The sequence below is a fragment of the Lepidochelys kempii genome, chromosome 6, assembly GCF_965140285.1.
Source record: "Lepidochelys kempii isolate rLepKem1 chromosome 6, rLepKem1.hap1, whole genome shotgun sequence".
Taxonomy (NCBI): domain Eukaryota; kingdom Metazoa; phylum Chordata; order Testudines; family Cheloniidae; genus Lepidochelys; species Lepidochelys kempii.
In genome coordinates, this window is record NC_136385.1 from 19705555 (window position 1) to 19732623 (window position 27069).

Consider the following 27069-nt stretch of genomic DNA (forward strand, 5'->3'; position numbering starts at 1 on the left):
TGTTTTGCAAGTGCTTGTGCTAAAACAGTGCAGAGGGACGTGGCGGTGGAAAATATGTGATTATATTTCCTCTGAGCAGGTTAAGCACCAGAGGTGATGGGATCCCTTGGGCATGGCTGTACGCATGTTTGTGTGTGGCTGTGCAGTGTTAGAGGTATGGTGCGGAGTTGTGTTATTGCTATTTGCCAAGGCCAATGGCCTGTAGCAGACATAGTATCAACTGTGCTCCACAGGGACAATCTCACTGGAGATGCCCAGGTTCAGACTCCAGAGCATTGGAGCAGAGTGTTCTCAACAGCTAGAACTCGGCTGTAGAACTGCTTCTGAGAGAGGAAAAGACTGAGCCCTGGCCTGGTCATGGTCAGAGCAAAATCCAAGATCACCTATTCGCTAAAACCCTTGCCAGGAACAACACCAGGGTCAGCATGAGTTGGAGGTGGTGTAATAAGAGAAAAGAAAATGGGGTTGGTGTGACAGAGCGGCCTTGGCAAAGGGTCCGCTGTTCTTTGCAAACAGCTCTCACCTAAGACCAGACAAACTCAGTAGAACAAACACATCTTACAGGATATTTATTCATCGAGTATAACATGTAACGTATCTACAGAACACTGTGTTGTCTACCCTTGCCACATCCCATAACAGTCAATGGAAAACCACTAAAGACCATGGCAAATGATCAAAACCACTTGGAGGTGAAAAGGAACATCACAGCAGGCCGGGATCACCCTGGCTATGAATATAACAAATGATGGTTTTCAGTATAACAGAGTGTAGGCAAAGGCACTCTGTATTTACTAAGGAAAGTCTCTGAGGAGCTCAGGGAGCTGTCCTGAATATTTGGATCCTGGTTCTTACCCAGCTACTACTAGAGTAACGAGGTGACTCTCAGTCCCCGAGAAACATCAGAGTGGAACAGAGAGAAAAAAAATCTCCTCCCCTCCACCATCTCTCACTGCGTCAAGCACTTTACCCAGAGGACACCTGTAAATACACCGAGGAGGCCAAATGTTACTTACTCCAATTTCTGCAGTTTGCAGTTCGGGTGTTTCAGTCCCTCACACAGCAGCCGCACTCCGGCATCTCCCAGTTTATTACCAGCCAGGTTGAGCACTGTCAGGCTCTGGCTGGTTCTGAGAACAGCAGCGAGATCCCCACAGCAAGCGCCTGTGAGACGACATTTCCACAAGCTGCAGGAGAGAGGAACACAGAGAAGGGGGATCACAGTGTGAACAGGGCTCGTCACAGCTGTTCTGACAGGCGGCCCCGCCCACCAGCCTCCCTGTCCCTGACCAATCCACATGCTACACCAACTCTCCCAACCCCCACCCTATTGCAATGAGAAACCAGTGTTGGGTGGGACTTCCTGCCTAAGCCCCACCCCTTGCACTTGACTCTTGACCAATCAGGACTGTGAATGACCCAGACCCCCCAATCCTTAAACCTCTGCCATTGACCAATAAGGATTAAGGTTTGGGGTAAAACTTCCTCACTAAGCACCGCCCCTCACCCTTTCCACTGACCAACCAGAATTTAAGGGACAGCCGTCTGGCTACCCTAAGTCCCACCTACCCAGCTCTCAGCCAATCAGGCTGGACTTGGCACTGATCAGCCCTGGGATGGTGCGACCCAATCAGAGCAGGCCCATCGCTCCAGGGAGGCTGTAGGGGGAGCCCCCTCCCCAGGCAGCTGGGCCAGGCTCAGAGCAGGAGGAGCTGGGAGATCCTGACCCTCTGCGCCCCCGGCACTAGCTCTGCTGCTGCCCTGCAGGACACAGACGCCTCCTGTCTCTGCCCCCAGCTCTGAGCCCCAGGCCTGGGGAGGGGAGGCAGCTGTGACCAAGGCCCAGCACTGGCAGCGTCACACCCACCTTCCACTGAGACCCGGGAGCAAAGGCTGGGGGAATTGGAAGACAAAGAGGAGACCAGCCCCACAACCAGGGGGATCCCCAAAGTTTGGGGAAGAAGAGACCCTGAGAGGAGGGCGACCATGTGACCCTGTTGCCAGGGTCTGTTCGAGAAACACTGGTGGAGTTATTGCAACAGAAATTTTCTGCTGGATTCTGCGTCCCTCCCCGCAGAGTCTGGGCTCCTGGTGGAGCTGCCAGCCAGCAGAGTGTGGAACTATGGCAGCAGCCTGGCTATGACCATGTGCATCTCAATGACTAGCCCCCAGCATGGCTGTCATATTCTACCACTCCGCCCTCCACCCTCCCTCCAGGGCTCAGAGGGAACCCTCTGCACCCCCAACAGCTGCCAAATCTTGCACACATGTAGAGACACCCCACCCATCGCATCTGTCACCTGCACGGCCTCCTCCATCACTACAGTTGCCTTCAAAATATGGTCGCTTCGCCAAATGGGGAGGAAAGTCCTAATGTTTGAGAGAGAAAAGGAGCCCTGAATTTGTATTAGGGAGAGAAGCCCCCAATCCCTGCGGTCCCCCAAGTTCTGTCACGGTTGGTAGAGCCCCTGAGATATTTTGGAGAGAGGAAGAGAGGCGCCCCAATGCGATGAGAGACTCTATGTTTGTGTTGAAGAGAGGAAGAAATAAATTCATGGGTGTATGTGGGAAAATACAGAGATAAACCCTAGACAGGGGAGGTAGGGAGAGGGTGTTCTTGATGAATCAACAGAGAAGAGCTCCACAAAATGTAAAGGTAAGAAAGGAGGGAAGACAAACAAGAAGTTGAGGAGAAAAAGGACCCAAAGTGGGGAGAAGACACATGATGGTAAAGAAGGACCCAACTGGGATAAAAAAGGAAAGACACCCCCCATATGAGGAGTGGTGTTGGGGGTAAGCTTTGGGAAGGACATAGCTGTGCCAACAGTAATAGAGTTTGTTCTTTGCCCTGGGTGCTGATCAGAGTCCATTCTGGAGGCAGAGTTTCTCTTTGGGAATTTGGTGCTGGGCTCAGATCTCTGGAAGAGGAGCCTCTGCTGTTGACCCTCTCATTCCAAAACAGGTGAATAAATGTAAATATGACAAGTTTCACTTAGAGTTTACCCAGACTCCCTGTCACCGATTTCTCCTCTGATCTGCAATGTGCTGGACACCTGCCACCACTTGGCTGAGGGTAATGCTGGTGTCAGAACAGGACACTGGTGCGAGAAGAAGGAGCAACACTACACACAGACAGACCCTGCCCTGAGGATCCTACAATCTAAACAGACCAGACAGGTGAATGGTAGGTTAAGGAAATATTATTATTCTCATTTTTCAAATGGAGAATTGAGATCCATAAGAGATTGAATGACTTGCCCAAGGTCACACAGAGAGTCTGAGTTTTGATCTAGTGATTTAATGACATGACCATCCTTTCTCTTGCATAGAGCTGTGCTTAGCCCCTCATGTTTCTCAGTATCAGAAGGGCCCCCATATTTTTTAACCAACATGACCTATTTTTTTTTCTTTTTCCCCCTCATGATTGAGGCTCTTAAGGAAGAGCTACCTACCAATCAGGTATTGAACATTAGGGCCTGAGCTACTGATGAGGCTTCTCACCATGATACCTATTGTGATTTGCTAAAGTGTGTTGGAAGAATTCAAAAAGATCTAACTACTGATCAGACCAGACCCAAGCAAACATTTGAAGAGCTGTTGGTGGGGAAAACAAAAATTCAAAATGGGTTCCCTGGAAGTGAGGGAACTCTAGTGTGTGTGAGTGTGGGGGCAGGGAGAGGGAAGGTTGGACTGACTCAGATGTTTTTGAAATGTCAGGTGCCATTTGCAGTGTTTTAGAAATCTGCCATACATTTAAGGGCAAAATTGTGTTCTATCAAAATTACAAGAGCACTCATTGTTTTCATCTGGAATTCTGTACTAGGATAGTTTGCTAATATGTCATATTGTGATGTACTGTAAAGTGATGGGGACTACATCAAAACCACATGACCCCAAAATAGATTTGATTATTTCCCAGCAGATGCATACACAATCCAAATGCAACATCACTCAGTGGGAGACAGGAATGTTCACAAAGGCATTAGCAGCTCCATGATTAAGTTTACATGCAGATTTACACTTGAAGCAGGACTAAAACCCCTTATTTTTACTAGATTACCAGCCCAGACCCATTCTGGGCACTAAGGGGTAACCCATGAGCTAGAAAAATTTCATTGCTGTCATGTTAGGCACATATTTGGCAGTAATCAGCAGGGTGGACGTAGATATGGGAAGTGGCGTGTTTTTTCTCTAATGATTAAACATTATTGATTATCCAATCTGAGAAAAATTTGAAAATCACAAACATGGCAACAACTCAAATAAAAAGTTTAATTTTCACCAAAAGTGTCAGAAACCTTCTAAATATGATTGATAATGCAGCTATTCACTCAAAATAGTCATGTTTTTGAAAGTTTGGGAAATACTTAGACCCAGGTGATATACTGTATGCATTTTCCAATACTTTTTTCTGTTCGTTAAAGCAAAAGTCTGTAATCATACTACATTGTGAGCTTGTACCATGAAATACAAAAGTCTGTAATCATACAAGAATATGAGCTTGTACCATGAAATGCAAAAAAAAAATAACAAATTGTCATCATTTGTAGACTGGACTGATTTGAGAACAGTATTTTCCCAATCATGGGCGGAAGGAATCTTGTTATGTGCACCAATATGGAGGTGATGTGTGACTAATCACCTCCATACTGTTGCACAGAACAAAGTTAATGGGGTGGGGCCAAAGGGTTCGGAGTGTAGGAGGGGTCTCAGGGTAGGGCAGAGGGTTGGGGTGTGGGGGGATGAGGGCTCTGGCTGGGGGTGAGGGCTCTGGGGTGAGGGTTCTGGGGTGTGGCTGGGGATGAGGGTTTGGAGTGTGGGAGGGGGCTCAGTGCTTGGCAGAGGTTTGGGTTAGGTCTGCTGCTCAGCTGATTACATCTGCTGCCATACTGTGTAAGAAGAGATGTGGTTTCTTAGGTAGCCATCACCTATTCCATTTAAGGTTTTATAGATGAAAATGGGACCTTTACATTTTGCATAAAATCAGTAGGAAGCCAGTGCAGACATTATAGCACAAGTGTGTTGATGTTCCACTTTATAAATAGGCAAGTACAGTCTACCCTAGCTGAACTTTCTGAATTGTCTTATATGATCCCAAACAGAACACACTGCAGTAATTCAATCTCAAGGTGATAAAGACCTCCAGAATTGTGATTAGGTCTGCATCTGAAACAAAAGGTTGGAAGCTTCTTGACATGTGTAGATGGAGGAAAAAAACCCCACACTCTTGACCAAATACAGGGATCATCTTTGACACTGACAAATTAATACAGGGCCATGGGCAAGTTAATTCAGGCCACAGTTAAAACTCCTTAGTGGTATTTAAAATCAGAACTCGGATAAAAGGCAATGTAGGATGTGCCATTCTTATCCACTGGCAGATGGAAAGATATCCCCATGACTGCAAGCTGCACTACCCAATTTCTCTGCTCCATCTCTTCTCACCTTTTTTAACTTCCCCTTCTGTGATTTACAAACAATAAAGAGCATTGGGAGCTGGATCTCATACTCTTAAGATTTCCTAGAGGCTGGAAATATTGCAATATATCAAAGAAGTTAAAATGAAGGTAATGAAGAGTGCTAAGGGGAAGCAGTCAGTCTGGTTCAGAGGCCCATAGTGTTGGCTTCTGTTTTAGATCTGTCTTCACAGCTCATGAAACTCTCTAGGTGTGTTTGAAATATGAAAAACAAATCCACTGCCAGCAGCCTTGTTTTCGTTATGAGCAACTTGCCACAACAAACCAGTGTCCGTCAGGCAGGCTGCCCTGGGGCTCGGTCTACAGGTCTCCCCCCAGCCCTTTCCCTACCGGCAGCATGCAGCTCCGGAGAAGGGGTCCCTCTCTCCCAGCTGGCAGCGCGGAGCTCCAGGGGAGGCAACGCAAGCAGGTCCCTGGCAGAATTTCCTATCTAGGGCAGAAGCAGGGCCTGAGAGTAGGGGGCTCAGAGAAGGAGTAGGGGAGGGGCAGTGCAAGGGTGTTTGGGTTTGTGTGAGTAGAAAGTTGGCAACCCTATGCAACAGGCAGTCTGAAACATCAGTGTCCATTGGTCCATGCTGAAGCTGCTTCTGTGTCTGCTCCTACTGGCTGGGAGGTCTCTCTGGGCCCAGGCCTTGCTCCTCCCGGGAATTTCATGGAGGATTAAGTTCATGGCATTAAAGGGGCAGTAGAGCTCACAGGGAGCCAGTTGGGGGGCACTGGAACATTGACTAGATGTGGTCATAGTGCCGTAAACCATGGAAGAAGTGGTCAGTTCTTCTTGTATTATCTGGAACGTAGGCAATGTTTTTACATTCAAGTTTAGATGCAGTGAAATAGAGTCATCCTGTCTGGAGAGGAAAAGTGGTTTGAACAATATGGCTAGGTCCTCATCTGGGCAGAATGTGTGAAATTTCTGAGTAAACTGGAAATTCCTAATTAAACTATGATTTATTTTTAAAATCAGAATTATACAATGAGAGACTTTAAGCAAGGAAAAAATGACACTCCGATAGCTTGGGATAGTATGATCCTAATCTCAGACACAAAAGAAGACACTGCAGAGGTAGAAACTAATAATAAACTACTGAAAAAAATCCTAAAAAATGGTGAAACCATGAAAAGGAGAATAAGGCCTGGTCTACAGTACGTGGTTATTTCAGAATTAGCCGAGTTACTTTGAAATAAAACTGATTCCGTCCACACCACCAAACCAGTTTTTTTTTTATTTAAAGGGCTCTTTAATCCGATTTCTGTACTCCACCTCGGCAAGTGGAGTAGCGCTAAAATCAAGATCACAGTTCCAGGTTACAGGTACTGTGGTTGCAATTCAACGATATTGGCCTCCAGGAGCTATCCCAGAATGCTCCCTTGTGACTGCTCTGGACAACACTCTGAACTCCGATGCACTAGCCAGGTAGGCAGTCAGAGCCCTGGGAACTTTTGAGTTTCCTCTTTGGTCACCATCAGCACAGTCCACCATACAAGAGACCACACAGTCCTGGATTCGCAGACAAGCTCCAGCATGGTCCGAATGGGAGGTACTGGATCTCACTGCATGTTGGGGAGACGAATCTGTTATGGCAAAACTACGTTCCAAAAAAAGAAATGCAAATACGTACTCTAAAGTCTCCAGAGCCATGACGGAAAGAGGCTACTCTAGGGACAAAGAGCAGTGTTGTACAAAAATTGAGGAGCTCAGGCAAGCGTATCAAAAAGCCAGGGAGACGAACGGGCGCTCTGGGTCACAGCCCCATACATGCCACTTCTACCATGAGCTGCATGTGGTTATGCGGGTTGATGCCACCACTACCCCACCACTATCCATGGACACCTGCAAGGGGGGAGTAGCACGGAGCGAGGAGGATGAGTTTTTGGAGGATGAAGAGGAGGAGGACAGTGCACAGGCAGCAAGTGGGGAATCTGTTTCCCCCCCTAGCCAGGAACTGTTCTTAATGCTGGAGCCAATAGCCTCCCCCCAACTCCCAAGGCATGCTCCTGGACCATGACCCTGGAGAAGGCACTTCTGGTGAATGAGAGCTTGATCAGAGCCAGGTGGTGGGGGGTGGGGAGAAACCCAGCTGTGCTGGGATGTTCGCGTTTAGTTTAAAGGGCTCATCCCTGCTCAGAGCCTCATCGGAGCCACACGGTGTGTGTGTGTGGGGGGAAGGTGTTGTGTGAAGCGATCATCCCAGAGAGCCCGCAGGCCCTCCTTTTATATGGCAAACCCACCAGGCATTGCTTGCTATGGGAAAGGGGGCCCAGCAGTTTGAAAGCATTGAAATGAATGCGGAAGAAGCAGAACCCTGCGTGCCCCTAGGGCTTACCATGGCTGCCTGCAAGCTGAATTCTGTTTCCTGGCCCCATGTGGTGGCTTACTCACACCAAAGTGGCAGGCACTTCAGTATAAGAGGCAAAATGAGACCTTGTACAGAAAGAACATGTGCTGTGTACTATGAATTTCCTGTTTCACTGAGAAAGAGTGTCCCCTTTGTTCTCTAAAATGTATCTTTTAAAATACTACCCTCCCTTTTTCTCCTCCTGCAGAGGTGCAAATGTTTCAATGCGGCCCCTATCTACTCCGTCCCAGAGGCTGGTCCAGATTAGAAGGCAGAAAAAACGAACTCAGGACGACATGTTTGCTGAGCTCATGCAGTCCTCCCGCACTGATAGGGCCCAGTTGAATGCGTGGAGGCAAACAATTGCGGAGTTGCATAAAGTGTTACATGAATACGAAGAGAGGAGGGACGTGCGCGATGAGAGCAGGCAGGACACTATGGTCAAGCTCATGGGGGAGCAAACTGACATGCTCCGCTGTATGGTGGATCTAATGCGGGAAAGGCAGCAAGACCACAGATTGCCGCTGCAGCCCCAGTATAACCACCCTCCCTCCTCCCCAAGTTCCATAGCCTCCTCACCCAGACGCCCAAGAACATGGCGGGGGTGAGGCTACGGGGACCCACACAGTCAACCCCAGAGGATTGCACAAGCAGCTGAAAGCTGGCATATCCTAAATTTTGATTTGGTTTCTGGACTTGTCCTTCCCTCTTCCTCCACCCTCTTCCTCCATCTAGCTTCTGATTTCTCTCAGTGTTTTGTGCAACAAATAAAAAAGAACTTTTTTTAAACAATTGTGACTTTATTTCCTTTCATATATATAGGGGGCGGGTAACTTTAAGAGAAACAAACACAACTGTCACACCGTACCCTGGCCAGTCATGAAACTGGCTTTCAAAGCTTCTCTGATGTGCAGCGCACCCTGCTGTGCTCTTCTAATCGCCCTGTTGTCTGGCTGTGGGAAACTGGCCGCCAGGCGAGTTGCCTCAACCTCCCACCCTGCCATAAATATCTCCCTCTTACTCTCACAGATATTGTGGAGCACACAACAAGCAGCAACTACAATTGGAATATTGGTTGTGCAAGTCAGTGCATCATACGTAGCAAACACAGATGCCTACTAGCATTGGAACCACTGCACTTCACTCTCGTGCAGGGAACCAAACATTACTGGTGGCTTTCAGCATCCAATTGCTCCCTCAAGGCATCCTTAATCCTTACAGCCCCGCACTGGGCCCCTCTAATAGCCCTGGTCTCTGGCTGTTCAAATTCAGTCTCCAGGTATTGAACCTCCGTGGTCCATGCCTGAGTAAAGATTTCACCCTTCCCTTCACAAATGTTATGGAGGGTACAGCACACGGCTGTAACTGTGGGGATGTTGTCATTGGCCAGGTCCAGCTTCCCAAACAGACAGCACCAGAGGCCCTTTAAATGGCCAAAAGCACACTCAACAGTCATTCTGCACTGACTCAGCCTGTTGTTGAACCACTCCTTGCTGCTGTCAAGGCTCCCTGTGTAGGGTTTCATGAGCCACGGCATTAAAGGGTAAGCGGGGTCTCCAAGGATCACAGTGGGCATTTCGATTTCCCCTATGGTGATCTTCTGGTTTGGGAAGCAAGTCCTGGCTTGCAGCTTCCTGAACAGGCCTGTGTTCCGAAAGATGCGTGCACCATGCACCTTTCTGGACCAGCCTCCATTAATGTCAATGAAATGCCCACATAATCCACAAGTGGCTGGAGAACCATAGAGAAATACCCCTTCCAATTTATGAATTCAGAGGCTCGGTGGTCTGGTGCCAGAATTGGAATATGTGTCCCATCTATCACACCTCCACAGTTAGAGAAACCCATTTGTACAAAGCTGGCCACAATGTCATGCCCGTTGTGCAGAGTCACGGTTCTTCTGAGCAGGATGCGATTCATGGCCCTGCAAACTTGCATCAACACGATTCCAACTGTCGACTTTTCCACTCCAAACTGGTTAGTGACCGATTGGTAGCTGTCTGGAGTTGCCAGCTTCCAAACTGCAATAGACACCCACTTCTTCACCAGCAGGGCAGCTCTCAGTCTCGTGTCCTTGTGCTGCAGGGTGGGGGCAAACTCAGCACACAGTCCCATGGAAGTGTCATTTCTCATCTGAAAGTTCTGCAGCCACTGCTCGTCATCCCAGACTTGCATGATTCATGATGTGCTGGGGAGACCCATCAGCATATTCCTCACAAGATTGGGATCCATTCCCGCAGACCGAAAGGGAAAACAGAGCACGCAGTACCAAAACCATTGAAAGATGGCGCCAAATGTGGATGGAAGCACAGGGATTGCTGGCATGCAAAGCGCAGTGGTGTGGCCACATTTGCGGCACTTGCAGTGGCATTGGGAGTGGTGCATTATGGGCAGCTATCCCACCTCCGCCACCTTCCCACAAGCTGCAGTGTCAGAATGGGAAGAGGTGCTCTGTGGGATAGCTGCCCATAATGCACCGCTCCCAATGCCGCTGCAAGTGCCGCAAATGCGGCCACGCCACTGCTCTTGCAGTTGACAGTGTGAACACTTGGCAGCGCTTTCCCTGCTGCGGTCTCCAAGAGTTGGTTTAACTCACAGAGCTCTACATCTGCAAGTGTAGCCATGCCCTAAATATTAACCAGAAGCAAACTATTGGAAGTCCTTCAGAACAAGCAGATGAACAGTAATTATCTCAACACTGTAAAGCAAATTCTCTGAAGTTGGTTTCACTGGAGTGGGAAAAACTCTGTGGTAGCTGTGTTCTGTATTAAAAAATAGAGAAAATAAAGGCTATGAAGGGGGTGCATATAAGGGGGAGCTCAGAGATGGAGGAGACTGGAGAAAAGAGAGAGGGAATCAGAGGGGTCCTCTGGGATTCTGTGTAAATCCTTCACCTGTAACTCAAATGATCAGATGGTAATTTATCCCTGGGGTTGAGGGCTGAGGTCCCATATATGGAGAATGTACTTCCCTGGATTGTTTCCCTTTTAGTCCAAGTGTTATTCAGAGAGTACAGGGTCTTAGGAAACCACTGTCATTTGGGGACAGATTTATATGATATTTTGGTATTTTTTGTTTGGATTTAAATGAAAGGGAATGTAGGAGCAGGGAGGGAAAATAATAAATGGGATAGGTGTGGAAGTTTACAAACTGAAATCATGCCATATCAAGGCCCACCATTTTATACAATTTAATTAGAAATGGGAGAGCCATTTCCCACAACAGAATTCAACACATCAGACAGCCTCTCTGCAGACAATCCTCAATTATAAATTAGAGGAAAAGACTAGCTGGATTGCAATCTTTAGTGAAAAGAAAGGGAAAAAACTAAACAAAAACAACCCCCCACCACCCAAAATTGTGCCGAGATTACCTGTGTCCACATCTTGCAAACTATCATAATAATCTTTGTCCAAAATATGCCTTGTGAGGTATCATTTGAGAACTCATGATTTGCTGGTCATTATTGTCCTGGTAAAATATGTGTGGCAATATTGTGTGTGAAGTTATAAGATTCCACTATACGGTGTTACTAACACATGATCCAAACTGAGGATGGCAAACAGATCAGCCTCAAGCAAAGGAATGTGCGCTCTGCAGAATTTGTATTCAGGAAACAGTCATCAAGCAGGAAGGGGAGATAAAGGAGGATTAAACAGGAGAGGGAAAAGCAGCAGGGCACATCCTTCCCCATAGACTTTTTGTCTCCCAAATCCCAACTGGAAATGCTTCTCAAAGTGGGGACAGGACTATTAAAAGGAGTGACAGACACCCCAGGGATACACCTCTCTCTCTGCCCACTGAATTCGTGGCACCAGAAAGACAAAGGGAGCAGCACTGGAATGGTGGAGGGGTTCTGACCTATCAGTTGGGTCAGTGATCTGCGGAAGCATGTTGTGGGAATTTTTGCTTTCAATCTAATGTAGTTTGTTAAGTTGGCATTAGTAAATATTTTATCTTTATTTTTCTTGTAACCATTTTTGCCATTTATGCCTCATTACTTGTACTCACTTTAAATCTCTTTGTAGTTAATAAACTGGTTTTATTGTTTTATCTAATCCAGTGTGTTTAAATTGTAGTGTTTGAAATAGTAAACTGGCATATTATTTCTATGAAAGAAATGACAGACTTTATATAATTTGTACTCTACAGAAGAGAGCTGGGCAGTATAGAACATACATTTTGTGGGGAAATCTTGGACTGGGTGTGTGTTGGGGTCATCCTGAAATATAACCCAGACTGGTGAGAAGAAGAGGGTAACCTAAGTGTGGCTGGCAGGCTGCAGTTACACACAGACACTCAGAGTGTGGCTTGCATGCTGGCAGGTGGATTGCTAATGGTCCAGGTGGGAGCTACTTCAGTAAGGCAATGTAAGGCTGCTCATAAGTCTGTCTTCTACAATGATATGTCACACGCACACACAGTTTTTAAAATCTTCAGAAAAATAAATTATTATTATCAGTAGTTCTACCCTTTAAAACAACATTTTGAATGTCAAAGAAATGGGAAAAAATAAAAAAAATAAAAAAGACCCTACTTCCAGAACATTCTGCTGCAGGAGACTGATTCTCAGGGAGAGTGGGGTTTATGGGCATTAGAGGTAATTTATTTCTGCAGATTCTTTGTCTTTAGCCAAAGAAACAAAAAGAGGAGGGGCCATAATATTCGATAAACATATGCCCTTTTAGACTGAAAATCAATTGATGGAATAGGAGGAACAGTTTATTTTCTCAAAGGGCACCATAGCTGGGTTATGAATAACAGTGGGCTCAGTGGAGATTGAAATGTTGACAGCCTGATGACTTATCTGCCAGACATAAAGGAAAGAAACAGTTTAACACATTTTTGAAAAAGGTCTGGGCTCAGAAATCCCCAAGCCTGCCTTTCCAGCCACTGCAGTGCTCAGGGATCTCTGTCTCTCAGGGCTCCTTCTCAGGGTCAAGCTCCCCACAGCTTCTCTCATCTTCTGATCCCTTTCTTATGGCTTACGTCCCCTACTGGCTATCACACACACAGACACCGCTGCCATCAAACACATCTCCTACCCCCTGCATTTGCAACCAGACTTCAGAAAAACTGCTCAAGCTGGATGGTGAAACTTCTCATCTGCCTTTCCATGTGGCCTATTGTTTCTCCTATTACTATATAAAAGGATATTTAATTGGTCCTCCTATTTAGCCTCAATGAAGGCTGGTTGGCAGACCCATAAGCTTTAACCTATCCTGTGACTGCTGGCAGCCATTAACACCTTCCAGCACAACAACATACTGCCAGTGTTTTAACAGTGTTTCAAGTTCATAGAGAGGCATTTATAACTTTAAATCTAATGATGCCTTTTTGTAGGGAAGTTATTACACTTCCCCATGTATGGAAGGTTTTCTTAGACGGTCAAAAGTGAGTAGATGAAAGAAAATAATATTTGAGGCACCAGCAGCGCACAGCAATCCTAAACTGCTCTTCCATGGCCACAGAAGGATTCTCTCTGTACAGAAGCCACTGATGGCAGCCCTACCCATAGTGGTTCCTTCACCATGCCCCCATCCCCACATGCCAGCACAGGGACAGTGGCCAGGAGGATGGGGTGTAGCTGGAGCATCCCTAAACTCTGGCACTCTCCAGCTTCTGGAGGAGACCGTTTGGGACAGAGGCAGCCAGTGAATAATAGAGCACAAACTGCACCTCTCTGCCTAAAGGCAAGGAATCCAAAGTTCAATCCACACCTGTATTTTACAGACATGAAACATGACTGACCATGTCTGGTCAACAACAAATCTACCCTGTATTCTAAACAAACCCAACTCTGCACCAGAGCTAAGCAGCTTTATGTTAATTTTCCAGATCTTGGTTTCTCACAGTAGAGTTCCTTCAAATGCCATCACCTGCAGTTAAAGTCTTAAAATGCATATAAGAGCCATTTTTTAAGTGTGAAGTTATGTTACAGCCCTGATGCCACCTACCTCTGCAAGTGAGTTAGGAATTTATCTAAGTTGTGTCTCTATTTGAAATTTTTTTACTAGTTGGAAAGCTTACGTAGTGAACAAAAACAAAAACCCCTCACACACAGGTCATCGAGGAATCCATTTTGAAGCACTTGGAGGAAAGGAGGGTGATCAGGAACAGTCAACATGGATTCACCAAGGGAAAGCCATGCATGACCAACCTGATTGCCTTCTCTGATGAGATATCTGGCTCTGTGGATATGGAGAAAGTAGTGGATGTGATATATTTTGACTTTACCAAAGCTTTTGATACGGTCTCCCACAGTATTCTTGCCAGCAAGTTAAAGAATTATGGATGGGATGAATGAACTATAAGGTGGATAGAAAGCTGGCTAGATTGTTGGGCTCAACGGGTCGTTATCAATGGCTCAATGTCTAGTTGGCAGCTGGAATCAAGTGGAGAGATAGTCACACAGCAAAATGGGCTGCCTCCTCTTTCAGGGATCTCAGCCCAACACCAAACTCCCAAGGAGAAACTTGCCACCAGAATAGACTGTAATCCCAGTGCAAGTCAGACAGCAAACTCTCTGGCTGCTGGCACAGCTCCCTCCTTCCCAGGACTGCATATCCACCAAATCTTGCAAAATCCAATAAAACAAACAAAACACGTGTTGCCCCAAGACTAAAATCTTGCTTACGTGCTAAAAAAGAACTTGGAAGACTATAACAGAACCGCCTGGCGACACCTGCCCTTACAACATGTCCAGTGCCTAACACACTGAGACCCTGATCATGGATGGGGCACTTAAACAATACTGTAATACACTAATAATTAAATAACAAAAATCTTGTTTAATTCAGAGTTGCTCGGTGACAGCTTATGCCCTTCTCATACTTCAGAAAACCAGGAAATATAGAGCGAAGGTAAACACCCATACAACCTTAACTCTGCCCCCTGGAGCTGGCAATAGCCACTGGGAATTAAGTGCATGCCCTCTAGATTCATTCACTGTGTTAGGTGTAACTGTATTGAATGGCGGAGGAATAAATTGTAGCATCTTGGAAGAGCTGTGATCGTGATACGAGGAGATGTAGGGATTAGTCTGAGGAGTGTCATCGTAGAACTGTGACTGTGATATGAGGAGATCTGGGTCTGAGTCTCCTCTGTGTGTATTCTCAAAGAAAAGAGCTGCATGTGAACCATGAGGTTCCAGTCGGCATCATTCCAGTATAGAATTGTGGAGGTTGTGTCAGGAGCAGGGCAGTGGGTGCGATGGCTAGTGTCAGTGGTGAGGTGGGATATGAGAGCAGTCTGTGGATTTAAGGATGGGTAGGGGAAAGTAAAGGTTTAGGTGTCAACCTGTGTGCAGGTCTGAAGGGATTGTAAAAGGGTATGAAGTGGCTGTTACATTTTACAGATGTGGTATTCTCTCCGGGGAGTAGGCTCAGTGTTTGAGTGTAGGTCAAGGGCAGGTAGCACCTGTCCATCAAAATGAAAAGGCAGAGTGCAAATGTGTGTGTTATGGGCATTCTAAGACATCACTCAGAGAGGGCAGAGTTAAGGTTGTGTGGGCGTTTACCTTAAGTTTTTCTCAGACATTGACAGTTCATTCTCAAATTTCTACTCAAGGTGGGTTTCACACCTCAAAGTTGAAGGCTCAGAGGGGTGGTAATGGCCCATTCATCTCAATGAGATGTTCTCAGCTAAAAGAGAATAACCCATGGAGATGAAGACAGACTGAAAAAATAGCTCTGAGACATGTGAACTGCTCCATTCATTTCTGTGGGTGTTCCCTTCCCCCCTCAGTGCTGGAAAGTTTCTGATGTGTGTCAAGCACACCTGCCTCAGGAGTGTGTTCTTGGTACATCCTCTGAGCATGCCTGTTCTAAGGATCTTCCAGGATCCTGGCTCACATGCAGGGTAGGGAAACGGGCTCAGACACCCCCAACAGGCAAGCCCCCTGGCACCCGCCTCATTTGAGGGGGGAAAGGGATGAGGGTCAGACTTCCATGGATGGGCAGCTGCTCCCAGATCCAAGCACACAGAGGAAAGCGGGGGACAGGGAGCTGGTCTGAACATTAACTATAGCAGAGCTGTCGCTTTAATGTAATAAAAAATACAACTACCCTAAACAAAATGTGGAATTTATTCGGCTAGCACCTGAGGTCCAGTGTCTGCACAGGAAAGAATAAATTGGTGATTGTTCACTTGGTGACAAGAGAAGCTCATGGGAGACACTTTTGGTTGAAACACTGGAACCCAAACAAGACAGCTCCCCACACACACGACAGTGGCTGATAAGCATCATTTGGACCATCGAACTGCTGGGCCACACACCATGAGTAAAGGACAAGCACGTGGAGGTTCTGCGGAGCAAATCCATGCTATACCTGGTGGTGAACAGTGAGCTGCAGGGAGCCCCATAGCCAGTAAAGTGGGTCTAAAATTGTGGAAGAGTTTCTGTAAAAGGGCCAAATTTGGTAACTCAATGGCCAGAGTGTTTGGCTTGCAGTCAGAGTTGGTGAAACAAGATCCCCTCATGCAAATATGTTATAATGCAAGCTAAAATATCCCGCTTTGCACAAACTTAAATCTTTGGTTTTAGTCTTGACTTCAAAGCAGTAACGTCAACAAGCCAGCCCTGCAGAAATAAACCTACTGTCGTGTTCTGCTTTTGCCTTAAATTTGACATTGCAAGTAAGTAGGGTGTAGAAAAAAAAGCAGTTTATAAAAAAAAATTCTTTAAATCAGCTTTCATTGAAATCAGAGTAGTATATACATTATATAGGTTTATATTTAAAAAAAATGTATTTAAAATTAAATTTGAAATTAAGACATCCCATGCTAAGGCTTAAATTTGCTATAATCTACATACATCATTTACATTAAATTAAGAAACAAGGTTGAAGCAGTCCGTGTTTGCTGCTGATGTTCTAACAGAAAGTAAAACTACTGAATTTGTGAAAGTTAGTGGCTAAGCATCTGGAAGCCCAGGAAACTCTGCTCTGGCTGGGGCTTGGCTTCAGGCTCCACTCTAGGGAGCCTTGCGAGCCCTCAGAACTGCAATTTGGGCAGGGCTTCAGCTCCTGACTCCCTGCTACAGAGCTGGGAGCCTTGAAGCTCTGGTTCAGTCATTGCCTCCAGGGTTTCTAGCCGACTGACGGGGAGCTGGGAGCTTAGAAGACCTGGGAGCCCTGGGTTCAACTGGGAGACACAGTGCTTGGTCCCCCAGGCTTAATTTCTTTAACATATTGTTGAAACAAAATGTTTTGATTATTTAAAAAATGGTTCTTTTTTTTTTTCCATTCCAGGGGAAAACTTCAAAATTCCTACTTTTCATTCTGATTTTTTTTTCAGAATGTGCTGCAAAATGGAAACACTGACTTTCAGCCTGGTCTGTGACTTACTTTCATGGTCTGCTTCAGAGAGTTCAAGGAGCGAGTTATTGTTACAAAACACTGGTACCCTAGCCCAGCACAAAAGGATGAGACGAGCCAGAGAGACATGATAATCACTGACTGACCACAGCTCTCAACACTGGGTTCTAAGTACCTCCACCCCTCCTTGGCACTCACAAAGCTCTGTGGTTTCTCCCACCCGTGACAGATGAAGCAGGAGCAATGAAAACCCAAGTGTCAGTGTTGAGAAACACAAGAAGAAATAAACGTCTGTACAAAGAATTTTTGTATGCCCGCTCCTTAGCCATGAAGAGGCCAAGAGATTCTCCTTCTTCTCTGCCATAGCAATACTAAGTCACATATCACTGTTAATAACTTTATCAGTCTAGTTGTCTCCTCTCATCTCCAGAGCCCAGCACCTCTCACTGAAAGGAGCTGGGCACTCACTTCACAGAGAAGCTCTTCCGCATCCGGGATGGCCGCTGTGGCCATCAGGGATAAAATGACAGCCTCCTTCTCACAATTCTGACTATTCACAAAACAGGAATCACTAGAAAATATCTGATCCTTGACCAATGAGTCTGATTCTAGATCTTTTTGGCTGGTGAAAGATAGTAAAAGCATCCAGGATTGCTACTAGCTAGTATTCACAACATCTGGTTTTGAGGAGGGAAATCTATCCCCCAATTTTGAGCATGCAGCACTCTGGCTATACTTAAGAATCCACTGATTGATGCAACTCAACTTAAAATGAACCTCCTGTGCTACTCAATGATCAGATAGAGCCAGGGAGTCTGACAGAGGTCTGCTTCATTCAGTGTAACTGATCAGCATTGCTTAAAGTGAGCCTCTGCAAAACATAACAGCCAGTTCCAACTGGCTCACCACCTGCTATCATCTGGAGGCCTTGCTTGAGACCTAGGCATGGCTAAAAGTATGAACCATAGTAAGAGCGTGGACCAAAGTAGGCCATGTCAAAATAGTAACACTAGGTATCAGATAATCAAGTAAACCCATTCCTGGTCTGCGGGGATGGTACAAGAACCCAGAGACCCCTTTGAGATAAGGAGAGAATGACAGGATAATGGATGAGAAAGTTTTGTTTGAGCTATCAGGTACAAGGATGGTAACTAAGAACATCTGGAGTGTAATATGCAACTTGTTTGTACCAAGGTATAAAAGGAGAAGTCATAAGAAGTCTGTGGTTTCTTTGTCTAGGGGACAACATTCTGTTGATTGTCACGGGCATACTTGTGTCAGTATAACTGTAACCACTGAGTCGGGGCTCTGAAACTGCACCTTGTCCATAATGAACCTGACCGAGCTTTCACCAGAGAACCGAGCCCGTGGTCTTTCTTTATGATTAACACTGAGATCTGCTGAACCAGCAAGGTACAAGCTACGCTGGTGCCGTTAACACCAGAGCTCCACAAATGACACGGGAGCAGCACAGACTCACAGCAGCACAGAACATCATCCTCTGGGCTCCCTTTCTAGCAACCTGATTAGCTGGTGCAAAGCACTGTATAACTGACATCTTTAGGAATCTGGTTTGGAGTCTGGCATCTATGATGAGTTGGTTAGTAGGTTCCCAGCTGATGAATGATTTTTCTGAAGAATCTGTCAGAATGAGAACTACTCCCTCTGAGTGCTTGTTGTCACTATGACTTGAGTAAATCAGATGTTTCTTCTCTTGCCTGAAGTACTTCTTATCCACCGAAGCCCAGGCTTTCAAGTCTATAGTTTTCCATAACTCTCATGAGCTGCAAGATCTTTGGTGTGTGAAACATTGTTCTCACATTCCAGTAACCAGCCCTGAAGAGTTTTCTTGCTGTCAACATCCAACTTTACAGGGCCTTGGCTTCCAGAGACTGGCTTTCATCAGGAGCCTTCCTGAAGCACAAAGGGGAAGCAGTGTTCATTTTTATCAGAATGGTAGCCTCATTCTTTTTCTATAACTGGTGAGGTGTTTTTATGAGACTATGTGTTTAGCCCTGCACTCAACCCTCCACACTTTAACAGGGATTGGGACTGCCAGACACAGACACAAGATGCAGCAATGCAGAAGTGTATTAGTAACACAAATACGAGTATAGCATAGGTAGACAGCAAATGCCAAGAAGACCGAGACTTAGCTAATGATATTGCACTACTGAGCAACAGCCCTGAAAAGTTAGAAAGTCAGACAACTTGGTGAAAATAGCAGGCAAGCAGGGCTCACAGTAAATTATGCTAAAACAAGCATCCTTGAAACCCAAAGGTCAAGCAGTAACAGCACATTGGAATGCAAAAATATCAGACAAATTCTTCTACTTTCTTATCTCAGCAGCACCATATTGACCAACCGATACCTGAAGAAGGAAGAGACATCAAGTATAGGAAAGGCATTCACTAAACTCAGCAATGTATGGAAACCAAAGATATTCAGCACCAGAACAAAACTGAGAATCTTCAATTCAAACATAATCTTGGTGTTAAGATAAGGCTGCTAGAGCTGGAAAGATACGAAGCTTTGTTCTGAAAACTAGAAGTCTTCGAAAATAAGTGCCTACAAAAGATTCTTGGCATTGGTTGGAAAGACGTCATCACCAACAAAAAGATCTAAGAAATCACCAACGAGCAGCTCATTTCCAACACAATCTGAGGGCACACTGAACATATTTGGGGCATGTACCCCAGATGCCAACACAGACTCCCACATGAAGACATCAAGTGGAAATCAAATTCTGTGAGAAAACAAGGGTGCCCAAGAGAAACCTTGAGCAGAAGCCCTAGCAGAGAGGACAGAATAGTCCATCTCAACACCTTAGAGCAAATGCAAGCAGCAGCAGATGACAGAGGGGAATGGAAGAGACTGGTTTACACCCTGTGTGCCAACAATGGCACGGGAAGGATCTAATCACATAATTTAGTAACTCCAGCAGTGCCTAGGGCTCACCCAGCAACAGGGACCCATTGTGCTAGGAGCTGTACAGAGTAGTAGCTAGTCCCTCCCCTGAAGAGTTTATGATGTAATTAGACAAGACAGACAAAAGGGAGGGGACAGGGACAGAACACACAAGCAGAACGAATAGTGACCTTTTGTTTGTTATTTTGCTGTGGAGGAAAGGTGGGTGAGTCTTTGCATTTGGGTTTTCCACAATTCTTTGGGTAGGAGTTGCTAGGTGGGGATTAGCTAAATGGAAAGAGATAGGAATGGAGGGGGACAAAGAAGGGAAGGGAGAAGGAAGGAAAGAGGGGAGCATGGAAAGAGGCTGAGATGCACCGACTGTGAGGGGAGGGGAAAGGACAGGGTGGCAACAAACAGCCAATCAGCACAAGGAAGAGAATGTCAAGAGTGACAACTTGTAGCGGGCAGTCTGATGACATCAGTGTTCATTGGTCTCTGCTGAGGCTGCTTCTCTGTCTGCTCCTACTGGCTGGGAGTCATCTCTGGTCCTGGGCTTGGTTCTGGGGTTCCATGGACGATTAAGACGATAGCATTAAACTGGCATCAGAAGCTGACTGGCAGCCAATGGAGGGATTGGAGCACTGACCTGATGTGGTCATAGTGGCATAAATCACAGAAGAGGTGGAGAGTTCCTTTCTATCAGCTGGAACATATGCAGCGTTAGATTGAGTGTTAGGTGCAGTGAATTACAGTGATCTAGTCTGGAGATGAGAAGTAGATTGAAGTATTTGGCTAAGTCCTTGTCTGGACGGAAAGTGTGAAGTTTCTGAGTAAACTGGTGATTCCTATTCAAACTCTGTCACAGGTTGTACCTCTACGTAACTCCTGTGAGGTGAGTGTGGGTGCCTCTCTCATCCCTAAGGTCCCTTTCTGTCTGGAGGTGTCACTATAGTGCTGGTTTGGAGTGCAGGGTGCTGTCTCCTGGTGGTCAGTCTTTAGGAGGCGTCTTCTCCTCCTTTAAGGCATGGCCACGGTCCAAGACAGAAAAAAGCAAAGAAAATAATCTTGCACTCAAAAACCAGTCTGGGCTCACCCCGCTTTTCCTCACAAGTTAATAGGTAAATAGTCTCTGAGAAGGGGGCCTGTGTTCCTAACACCCTGAGTGTCTGAGAGATCCAGGCTGAGTGCCTGGACGCTAATGAAAAGCAAAGCAGAGTAAAGATGGTTCCTCTGCCTCTCCAGAGGGCTCAGGCAGCACAGTCTCTTCTGCAGGTTTCCTGTGGAGCAGGGGAGTGCTAGTTTTGCTTCCCTCTGAAGGTCAGCATGCACTGGGCTTGGATCCTCCCTTTAAAGAAGCCACCCTTCTCAAGGTGCAATAGGTGTCACAGGTGTGCCACGTTGGGGCTGAATGATCCCAAAGGAGCTCTTTAATCCCTTCCTGACTAGGGTGGGAATCTGTCCCAGCACATATCCCACCCCTCAAGATGGAAGTCAGGATCCCCCAATCCAATCCAATTTCCCCACCAGTCCCAGTCAGGGCTGACTCAGCCCTCTGGAGCCCCAGGGTAAAGCAAGCTTGTTGAAGAGATAGAGGTAGAGCATTCTCAGTGAAGAAGGGTCCTTTGAAGATTGTAGCTGCAAAGCTGAAATAAGTTTCCACTGAGCATCAGCACTGAGATTTTTCAAATGCTTATAACTTTGAAAATTGGGGCAGATTTTCCTAAGAACAGAAATAGGCACACCCCTGGCACAAATGCTTCCCCCTGCCAAATTTGAAGTTCCTGCTCTAAAGCATGGGGATGATAGAGTTTCTCACTGAAAAGTTCACCAGAATTACTTGGGGTAAACAGTGTGTTTCCCTAGCTATGGATGAAAATGGATGAACCATTCAGGCTGAAATTTCACAAAAATATCCAGCTTGAAGGAGACACCCAGCATGGAAAATTTAAGTCAATATGGTTAAGGTTAGCAAAGTTATAAGCAACAGAAAACAAGATCTACTGATGGAAGTGTCCGGCTATCATAACAGGAGATAGCACTTCCAGCTTCACTTCAAATATATGTACTCTACAAAGCAAAACATAGCTTTTGACATTCGCAAATATAAAACCGATCGAAGGCACGAACATTCCATTGTATATTCTAGTACACGTTGGATAGTGCATTCGTAGCTCTTGTAATGTAGTATTTAAAAGAAGAGAAAGATACACTATGATAGAAGAAGAAAAGATAAAAAGCTGTCTGGTGAATTCTAGTCCTGGGTGACATTTTCAGTGCTTTCTAACTTGTCAGTAACCATGCTGTGCGATCTTGGGTGCATATTTTTTAAGCACAACTTCTGTGTGAGGTGAACGTTCTGCGACATTAATTGTTTCCCAGAAGGAGTGTATGTATGCCTCCTTTTCATATTGTACTGCTTTGTCCCTTATTAATAAACTAAATTAAGCTGGGTTATTTGGTCTCTTAAATACTTTTAATATTGAACCGCAAGTGTTGCCAAGCAATGGCTAGACCTCAGTGAATAGTGTTAGGCTGACACAAGTCACTCTCCCTGTGGGGGAGATAAGTACCACATTCAGGTGGCAGCAGTTCCTTTTTTAAGCAACAGTGGCTGATGTGAGACCCTTTCTCTGATGCTCCACCAAGTCAATTGGTTTCCCATTCCCTTCCAGACTAAATTCAGAGTCCTCATGCTAATTGTCAAGGCCCTAAATAGGTTATGATCTAACGTGTACACTAGAGAACTCCACATTGCAACTTGCATCAGTGTGACTGAACTGGAAGCTGCCATGATGCAGTGCATCCACACCAGCCATTCTATCTTTGGGGCACACAATGCACTGTTCCCTAAGAGTGCACTCTGTAAAAGTTGCAGGGCCTGTGGGTTGTTGCATCTACCCTGCATTTCCTCGCGCTGCTTCCTGGAGCAGCTGCATAATGTCTACAGCTTATAGTGTCTGTCTGCACGTAGTCACTCTTTGCTCTGCTGCATTGCCAGCTTTAAATGGTTGTGTCCTGCACAAAGATCTGCATATGTGCTGTGAGCAGCAACACCCTGCATTTGCAGATGCCATGACAGAAGATCAGCAGCTCCTACTGCCTCTCCCCCCACCCCTATACAGGTTCTGGGCCTGGAGGCCCAGAGTGGATCATGAAAGAGCACCAGCAGCTTTGGGTGTCAGTGCTCATGGTGGTGAGGAGGTGGATTTTTTTCTTTTAATTCATTTCTTCAGTCATGTTTGTTAGTTTTTTAGACAGAGTTTGCTTGTTAGTTTAAATTTTATTATTTTTTTCAGTTGTTTTGTTTAGTAGCTAAACTCAGTTTCTCTCTATCCCGTTTTCCTATAGGAGCTAGAGATGTGAGTGCTCTGGGCCCAAAGGAAGGATATTCCTGGGGGTCCTCCACGCAGCCCAGAGAATGCTCACCGAAGTTCTTCCCCACCTGCTATAGTGGAGTCCATTGGGGCTGGAAGGATGGGAGCATTCAGTGGGTGATTGTTGGGGACACTGGGGCATGGCCACTAGGTAACTCGAGGGGATGGAAGACCACGAGTGTCGATGAAGCCCCCTCGCACTAGGCCCAGGTGTCCTTGGCCCCCGCTCCCGCCTGGAGGCACACACAGCAGTTATGCTGAGGATCTGCAACAATATGCTGCAGAGTAAGACTGCCTGAAACTAAGCAAGGCCAAACAGGGCAGATATGGAAGAACAATGCTGAATAAAGCAGCTTTATGTATAGTTTAACAAATGATACAGAGAATCAGGGAACTAGCTGGGAACTGGATTGGCTGGCTATATGGATACTTGGGGCAACTTGCTATTGGATAAGTATGCTGGGAAAAAGGATGTATAAAAGCCTGTGTAACTTCCTGCTCTGGGTACAGGATTTGAGATTCAAATCTCCCTGTACCTATTTGAAGCTTCAAATAAACTTTTCTGCTTCTCCACCCCGTTGTGGTTATTGGGTGTAGCACACCAGGTAACGAACCACTCAAGCTGTTGTTCAGCCTCTCGGCACTGGGTGCCGGCAACATGATGGAGAACCATAGAAAAGAGGATTTAGTTGGGGTGGGGGAGTGCAGAGGGTAGGGTTCATCCTGGTGTTAATTTGTTAATTAATTACCCTGCTCTGTGTTCTCTTTAGCACATCTCAGGAGTGTGGAAATTGCTGTGGATGCTGTCAACAGGCAGCCATTGTGCATTGTGGGATGTTTGTGTTCATGCACATAAACCAGAGGTTAGTCAGCACTGCCATGGTGTAGCATTTTATGTTTTTGTACAAGAATTCCCAATGCACCAGTCACTTTTTTTTACATTGACTCGTGTGTTCTCTCATTGGGACTCCCTTGGGACTGTCACTTGATGTGCTGAGATACCGCTGAGCCTAAGCCTTCTGCCCACACGGGCACCCCTTAACTCTGTCTTCCTTAGCTAGACCCTCCAGGCTTCCTCCAGCACAGATGAAGAGATAGGGGCCACGCCCCTCTACAGAATGCAGACCCTGAGTTCAGCTCAGCTCTGGGCAGACTCAGTTAATGGGATTTGCCTCAGCACCCCAGTGCACAGCCTTTCTGGGAGCCTGAACCCCAGATAAATTCATCTTACACTTATAAAGTTTATACAATATAAGTTAGAGTCATAGAATCATAGACTTTAAGGTCAGAAGAGACCATAATGATCATCTAGTCTGACCTCCTGCATAGTGCAGGCCGTAGAATCGCACCCTCCCGCTCCTGGAATAAACCCCTAACCTATGTCTGAGCTACTGAAGTCCTCAAATCATGGTTTAAAGGCTTCAAGGTGCAGAGAATCCTCTAGCAAGTGACCCGTGCCCCATGCTGCAGAGGAAGGCAAAAAAACCCAGGGCCTCTGCCAATCTGCCCTGGAGGAAAATTCCTTCCTGACCATATGGCCATCATAAGTTCATATTATTTGCCCTCTTTCTCAAAGAGAGATATGCACAGACTGTTTCCCCACCACCACCTCACAGGTAACAATTGCTTACACTGAGTTTATTAATAAACAAAAGTGATTTTATTAAGTATAAAATTTAGGATTTAAGTGATCATAAGAGGTAACAGACAGAACAAAGTAAGTTACTAAGCAAAATAAAACAAACACGCTAGGCTAAGCTTAATACACTACGAAACTGGTTACATGTAATATCTCATCCTCAAAGGTGTTCCAATAAGCTTCTTTCACAGACTAGATTCATTTCTAGTCCGGGTCCAATCCTTCCCCCTGTTCAGTCTCTGTTAGTTCCAGCAGACCTCTTGGGTGGTAAGGAGGGGTTTCCTCATGACTGGCCTCATATAGCTTTTGCAGAAGGTGGGAATCCTTAGTCCTCTTGTTTAAACGTTTTTTATGCCTCATGGAAAAATATAGAATCCAAGATGGATTCCAGCATCAGGTGACACAGACACATGTCTTCACAGGGACCCTCATCACCCCTCCTCCTCATAGGCATTCCACAGACTTACAGGAAAACAAATCCATTCAAAGCAAATTGTTTCTTGCTTAAGAGTCATCGAGTTCTTGAAGTACCATTAATAGCCCTCCATAAGCATAATTACATTAGTAACATATTTCTAACTTCAGACATAGAAATGATACTTGCATACAAATAGGATGAACACTTTCAGTAGATTATAACCTCTCCAATGATATCTTACATGACTTATTTTGCATAAAGCATAGTCCAGTTATGTCATATTCATATTCATAAGCATATTTCCATAAAGAATATGGAGTGCAACGTAACAACGTGTTTGAAGTTCTAATCCTCTAACATGGTATTTTTTGTTAATTGTGTCTTTGTAAATCTGAGAGGGGCCAGACCAAGCAGAGACCAACAAGCCTTCCCTCGGCTGCTCTGGGGCTGGCATACAGCAAGGATATGAGTGGCACAGCTTGCTGAAAAACGGAAACAATTCTTATTGGAATATTTCGCTTAACAAGTCATCCATTTTTTAACCAAAATTATGAATTTTTGCAACTAACTCCAGTGAGCGGCTTGTCAGGTGACAGAATCAGTTCATAGAGTTTCAGGCCACAAGAGACCATTAGCCCGTCTAGTCTGCCCTCCGGCACATCACAGGCCATTACATTTCCCCTAAAGTCCCCTGTGTTGAGCCCAGTGATTCTGCGTGATCAAAGCGCTCGTGGAAGGATGAGCAGGGGCAATGTGGAACTGCACTGGGAGAAGACTCGTTGCACGACTGCAGCTGCTTTGCCAGTGCTTGTGCTGAAACAGTGCAGAGGGACGTGGTCGTGGAAAGTACGTCATTGTATTTCCTCTGAGTGGGTTAAACACCAAAGGTGATGTACGCACGTTTCTGTGCGTCTCTGAAGAGCTGTGCTGTTGCTTCCAAGGCCAACAGCCTGTAGCAGACAGTCTCAACAGTGCTCCACAGGGTCAATCTCACTGGAGATGCCCAGGTTCAGATTCTTGGGCATTGGAAAGAGTGTTATCAAAAGCCAGAACTCAGCTGCAGAAGGCCTTCAGAGAGGGGATCAGAGGGAGCCCTGGCCTGGCCATGGTCCGAGCAAAATGCTAGATCACCTAGGTAAAGCCTTTGCCAGGAAGAACACCAGGGTCAGCATGAGGTGGAGTTGGTGTAATAAGAGGAAAGACAAAGAATAAGGGAAAATAACATTGGGTTTTTGTGACACAGAGAACCTTTGCCAAAGGGTCCTCTGCTCTTTGCAAACAGCTCTCACCTCAGAACGGAAAAACTCAATACACCAAACACGTCTTATAGGATATTTATTCATCAAGTATAATGTGTAATGTATCTACAAAAAGCTGTGCTGTCTACCCTTGCCACATCCCAGAACATTCAATGGAAAAGCATCAAAGACCATGGCAAATGATCAAAACCACTTGGAGGTGAAAAGGAACATCACAGCAGGGCGGGGATTTCCCTGTTATGAATATAGCAAATGATGGTTTTCAGGAAAACAGAGTGTAGGAAAAGACACACTGTATTTAGTAAAGAAAGCCTTGCGGAGTTCAGGGACCTGTCCTG

At 45.8% G+C, this 27069-nt stretch overlaps 1 protein-coding gene across 1 annotated transcript in view; it reads right to left on the reverse strand.

The window, feature by feature from the left end:
• LOC140912510 (NACHT, LRR and PYD domains-containing protein 12) overlaps positions 1–27069 on the reverse strand; it is a 181261-nt gene that overhangs the window by 113725 nt on the left and 40467 nt on the right. The window contains exon 5 of the mRNA XM_073346997.1: positions 1017–1187. Coding sequence (XP_073203098.1) covers positions 1017–1187 — 171 coding nt within the window. The remainder of the gene's footprint in view (positions 1–1016; positions 1188–27069) is intronic.